The 6,406-nt window shown below is 42.6% G+C and overlaps 1 protein-coding gene across 1 annotated transcript; it reads left to right on the top strand.

The window, feature by feature from the left end:
- The first annotated feature begins 297 nt into the window (after positions 1-297).
- Positions 298-5,909, top strand: LOC115204734 (dynein assembly factor 1, axonemal). The gene is made up of 10 exons (XM_029770449.1): positions 298-539; positions 646-781; positions 878-969; positions 1,168-1,389; positions 1,483-1,649; positions 1,852-1,973; positions 2,093-2,262; positions 2,361-3,103; positions 3,331-3,393; positions 3,624-5,909. Exons 1-10 carry the CDS (start codon positions 413-415, stop codon positions 3,924-3,926), a joined length of 2,145 nt encoding a protein of 714 aa, XP_029626309.1. The 5' UTR covers positions 298-412; the 3' UTR covers positions 3,927-5,909.
- Positions 5,910-6,406: the final 497 nt, after the last annotated feature.

Raw genomic sequence — 6,406 nt, 5'->3', positions numbered from 1 at the left:
CCTCCCTCCCCGATTTCACCCGATGACGTAACGTGCCATACCCTGTGCCCCGCGGTTTAGCATAATCGAATCCGCACTTTATCACTGATGAATGTCTTTATGTTTTTATAATGTATTTTCTTTCATTTATGTAATTCAAGGCTCATCTGTAAAATAGAACTTGGTCTCAGTATGACTCCCTGATAAAATAAAGTTTAAATTAAATATGACTCTGGCTTGCACAACCAATCATGAGAGGATGGCGGTCGTCGTTTGGTGTTCACCGTTGCTATGGAAACACAGAAAAGCTTTACCGGAAAATAGTTGATAGGGAGTTTATGACAAGTTATTACAACTGGCTAATACGGTAACAGAAACTGTTAACTAAACAAGTAAATAGTATATAGTTGTAATAATCACTTAACTATCGACGATGCATCCTAAACCCCACGAATCCGGTGAGGTGGAAGAAGAGAGTGGCGAGGAATCCAGTACGATCCAGCAAGCTGGAGATGCAGAAATATTGCTGAACGCGATGTCAACAACTTCCAGTAAACTAGGTTAGACAGTTCACTATAATTTAGCATAATAGTCAGCACGTGGCAACATGTTAAATAATCGCATGTGTCTAGCCATGTCTAAAGTTATCCTCCTCTCTCACTTCAGAGGAGGCCCCCACGGCGAACTGCAGCCCCCTGCCAAACGATATCGAAGGAGACCGTTGTGTGTCATCACATACAGAAGTCGACAAACTCATACAAGCCCAACAACAAGAGAAAAAGGAAAAGGACTCAGGTCCAAGGTAATCCAGAAAGCTAGGAATTGGCTGTGAGTCGTCTTCTAGCATTACTGTTCGTTCTGTCTAGCATTCTAACTAGTGACGCTTTATGTTCCTCAGAATGACGAAGACATTTCTGAAGGACCACTGCAAGCAAAATAAACTCTACATGACACCTCGATTGAATGACACACTGTATTTGCACTTCAAAGGTATGTGTAGAATTGTTGTTGTTGTTTATGGACGGTTTAGATATATTGTTGCATGAATATTTTACAGAAATTAAAATCATAAGCTTTGTGTGGTCTATATAGAATTGTAGGTGGAATATAACTACGCTGTTAGTGTTCTTGTAGTATTCTAATGTAGTTATTTGTTTTATGTTTTGTTTTATGTATGCCACCTCTTAGGCTTCTCCACTATAGAGAATCTGGAGGAGTACACAGGGCTGAAGTGTCTCTGGCTGGAGTGCAACGGGCTGCAGCGCATCCAGAACCTGCAGGCCCAAACAGACCTACGCTGCCTCTTCCTCCACCAGAACCTCATACACAATCTGGAGAACTTAGAACCACTCAGCAAGCTCTGCACCCTCAATGTCTGCAACAACTACATACACACCATCGAAAACATTGGTGAGTCTGTCCTCACTCTACATACCACACCTATCTGGCTATCTCAGTGTGTGTGTGTGACTCCATCTATCTGATTTGTGATTATTTTCCCAGCCTGCCTCCCTGATCTGGGCACCCTGCAGATAGCCCATAATAAGCTGCAGACAGTGGGAGACGTGGAGCATCTGAGTCAGTGCCTCTCCCTCAGTGTACTGGACATGTCCCACAACCTGCTGGATGACCCAGACATCCTCACTGTGCTGGAGAGAATGCCTGAACTGGTGAGAAACATGCTCACAATAGGCTCACACAGATAAACAGTACTGTATGCTAATAGAGATCATATCATTTTTATTCATTAGTATGCCCATGCGCATGACACACTGACTATAAAATGCAAATACTCTTGCTTCATGCTGATAATATACCCAAGCCTGTGTATGTGTGTGTGTGATTACACCCTTGTTGTTCCCTCCTCCTCAGCGCGTGCTGAACCTGATGGGAAATGAAGTGATAAAGAAAATCCCATACTACAGGAAGACTATGATCATACGTCTAAAACAGCTCACATACCTGGATGACCGACCTGTGTTCCCAAAGGACAGGTGCATTAGCAGTTTGTCTCTGTTTGCCTGTGCATGTCATACTTATGGTTGAGTCATTGTGTGGTCTGTGATGTTGGTCTTTGGTTGCTGTATGATTGTCATGTGGTTGCGGTATGAAGGGCGTGTGCGGAGGCGTGGGGGACAGCGGGTCCGGAGGGGGAGCGTAGGGAGAGGGAATCATGGCAAACACGAGAGAGAAGGAAGATCCAGGACAGTCTGGACGCCATGGCAACCATCAGAGACCAAGCCAGGAAGAGACTGCGAGTCAGAGAGGAGCTGCAAGAGAGAGGTACGCACACACACACACACACACACACACACACTTGAAACCTGCTACACACACACTACGTAGAGAAGGTTCGATAAGGGTGTGTTGACCTTCTCTAGGGGAGTATGAGACCACTACAACTCCAGAACTTGAGAGCCCCAGTGAAAAGAACCAGAGACAGAATCAGATCCCGGGCTGGGAGGAGAGGATCCAGGCGTTTGTGGAGGACAGTCTGGAGGCCCATGAAGAGTTCCTACAGACACAGAGAGAGCAGCCAGAAAAGGAGGAGCTATGGAATAAACAGCCACTGAAGAAGCAGCTAGACAGAGAACAACCAGAAAGAGAGGATCAGGAGAGAGATCAGCTAGAGAGAAAGCACCAAGAGGGAGATCAGCTAGAGAGAAAGCACCAAGAGGGAGATCAGCTAAAGAGAGAGCACCAAGAGGGAGATCAGCTAGAGAGAGAGCACCAAGAGGGAGATCAGCTAGAGAGAGAGCACCAAGAGGGAGATGAGCTAGAGAGAGAGGACCAAGAGGGAGATCAGCTAGAGAGAGAGGACCAAGAGGGAGATCAGCTAAAGAGAGAGCACCAAGAGGGAGATCAGCCAAATGGAGAGCAAGCAGCAGAAGAAAGCTTAAAGGAAGAACTGTTAGAGTTAAACCAGTCAAAGAGAGAACAACTACAAAGAAGGCAGCCAAAGAGAGAGAAGTTAGAGAGAGAGCAGTCAGTATGTGGCCAGCCAGAGTCTCAGACAGCTGGGGTGATTGTAGAGCACGGTCCTGGACCAATGGTGACTGAGCTAGAGGAGACAGAGGACCTGGAGACCATCCACCTGGAGCCACGCCCACCACTTCGTATTGACGTGAGTCAGACTGAGCACCACAGCCAAGCATTACCAGTCACTATCACTATAATAGAGTGATTATTACACTGTAATAACGTTTTATTGTTGTTATCTAGTCCCTCTCCATCAGCATCTTATCCAAAAGCACAGACTGCCCCAGACTCATATCATTTAGCTCTTGACTCTAACCTTCATTTAGAGCACTAAAGCCTTGTCCCCTGACTAATGGTCACCTGACTCCACAGGATCTCCCTGACCTGGAGGATGTGGATGTTGAAGATCCAGACAGCACCTCCATCTTCTCTCAGGTACATTACATACCACACACTAGGCTGTAACTTTGATTATCCAAAAGAAAGAATAGAATACCTTTAGCATTTATTGTACAATAGTCAGCAGGCATATTCCAAATACACACAATTAGTCTCTAAATTACTCACATACTAATATTTTATTAGGTCAACACAGCATTTAAGTCAGCAGTGTATTTAATATGGGTCAGCTGTGTTGTGTCTGAATTGACCACCTGTGTTTCCAGCAAGTATTCCGGCCAAAGATAGAGGTAATTTCAGGAGACAGCAACGATGTAGATCCAATCATACATCAGAGTGGGACAGTGTGGACCACAGAGACCACACCTACCTCAGATCCATGCTCATCTTTACTGTTCAGGGTCTGTGACAACACGTCAAACAAATCGCCCACCAATCACCTAGTAGCATTGGACCCAGAGGCGGGGGATGCCCCAGAGCTGCTGATATCAGAACCTCAGGGAGAACCCAGACAGAGGCAGAGCCCTGAAGCCAGCAAACCAGGTTGTCTCATTGAGGAGCTGGACTAACCCTGCATAAGGCTTTGATAGCATTAACAACACTAGGTTTAGGTGTTCAATCTGGGAAAGCCTTGTTTTGCTGAATACAGGTACAATGTAAGCACAGAGAGCTGCTATGGAGCTATTTTGCAGCCATGGGTTTACACCCAACACATTTTCCGCACTAAACAATGTTGTTTTTGTTTAAGTTATTCGTAGCTGTTCTGTTACTGGTTATACTTTATATTCTGTATTCTTAGGCTCAGTGTTCTAAATGAAATGTTCATGAACCGCATTCAAGTCCATTCCAAGATAATCCCGGTCAGATTATAGCCAGGGCTCATAAAATTAAACGTTATAATACAGTATGGGGAATTTGTCTCAGTGCGTGTTACAAATACTTAAAATCTACCACTAGGTGGCACTTAAGTACCAGATGTGCACCTCATATGTGCAATAGACTGGCCCATAATTACAGAAAATAAAACATAAAAAACATAACAAGTTTAGAAAATAGAAAAATGATGATGATCATGCAGAAATGTGAACCTAAAGAGCAGTTATTTTGTCAAATTCTTTGTGTTTTAGCAGTAATATTACAGACCTGCTAATGTAAAAACACATAGAATCTCTTCTTTATCGTTTAATCTACCCGGGACTGAGGGTGACATTTCAGGGCTCCCTGAAAGATAACATGGCCCGGTGCCCAGGTCAAATACTGGTCACAGGGAGACTAGAGAATAGATTTTAGTAGATTGGGTCTTTTAAATAAAGGCACCAATAAGAGGATTAACAAAAAATATATCCACCTGTCTCCTCATCTCTCTTGTCATAGCCACACGCATTGTCAGGATTGTCTACTGTTCTCTAAATATTTGTTTCTGTTCATGACCATGTTCACATCGTAATTCACCATCTCTTCATCTTTCCTCCTCCCTCTCCCTCCCCCCTCCCTCCCCTACTCTGACACATGGCTAGGATGTGCAGTGTTTCCTGGGCTGTCAGGGTGCATTGAGGGATGCTGGGCAGGAACAAAGACAGATTAAATTGATCTGCTCATGACCTTCTGTTATGAAAGGATTTAAGAGCAAAGATTACAAACACACACACATACAGGATACACACACATTGCACGTTACATGCTACACCATACATATTCTTGTTAATATATTTTATTACAAATGAATGCATGAATTATTATTAAATCTAACTGTCTGGATTAATCAGATGTGTGTCTGATTTCACATCTCACAGCTGAATGAAACAAAGCATGCACCCCTTAAAGCAACTGCTCTGAGCAACCTCACATGAAACTATGAAAACAAACATGTATCTAAGTGAAGTGCAGCTTCTGATATCATTTTTACATTATGATGAATCATTACATAATAAGTCCACAGGCATACTGTGTGTGGTGGCTATTCCATGCCACAGGCAATGCACGAATCAATGATTGGGGAATATAGGGATTTAGTCAGCTGGTGGCTGAGTAAAATACATTTTACAGGTGAACTCTTTTATAGCTCATATAAAAACACGAAAGTGGCGGGCACATCCCCAAAGTGACTTATCAACTGTATGCAAGGGTTCCTCTGTGTTGTCTAAGGAATTCAGAATTCTCTGTGTTGATCTCACCAACCCCCATTGTCACACCTCTGGGTAGCAGAGGTTCTGTTGTCTTTACAGGTCTTTAGGTCTGATATCTGATTGGAGGTTAATTTTACAGTAATGCTATTGATCAACAACTCAGATTCTGAATCCGAACAACTCAAACATTATAAAAGGTCTTAGATTCATTCTTTCTATTTTTTTGTTCCTGGACTGCTGTGGTGAGATACTCCGTCTTTCTTTCTTACTTTCTCCATCTCCCATGAGCTATGTGCCATGGCTCAAGCTATGGTATCTTTGTCTCTCTCTCTGACCATGCCTAGAATAATGCTTGTTAATGCTTTGTAACTTAAGCTTTATGTCTTGTATGTGAATCCATTCATTTCATAAAGTTATTAAGTAATACTTGCTTTGATATTCACTTCTCGTGACAATTCCTTGATATTAGTCAGCATAATACTTGATTGCACATGGTTTAACTATAGTCTTTTGCATATTGTTATTTATCTTATGAAGTCAGATAATTCAGTTAATGGGCTTATTGCTTAGTCTTATTTACAAGTTGCATGTGAGGTATATATAATATATGCATACATACATGTATCAAATATTGCCCCACTACACATGTCACATATAAAAACAGAGTTCACATCGTGTAGATTATAGAGCAACTCTGTATCAGTAATGTCAGTACTTCCGTCTTATAAATGATAGGTGGTATACAGACAATTGCACAGAGATGTTGACATATAAACTTTATTTTACATAATATGCATAATAATTACGTCCATAACGCTTGGGAGTGTTTTCTTGCGTTTCTGTGTGTGTGTGTGTGTGTGTGTGTGTGTGTGTGTGTGTGTGTGTGTGTGTGTGTGTGTGTGTGTGTGTGTGTGTGTCTGTGT

This window comes from Salmo trutta, chromosome 12 (genome assembly GCF_901001165.1).
Source record: "Salmo trutta chromosome 12, fSalTru1.1, whole genome shotgun sequence".
Taxonomy (NCBI): domain Eukaryota; kingdom Metazoa; phylum Chordata; class Actinopteri; order Salmoniformes; family Salmonidae; genus Salmo; species Salmo trutta.
Note: the sequence above shows the minus strand (reverse complement) of the source record. Positions and strands in the feature narration are given on the sequence as shown.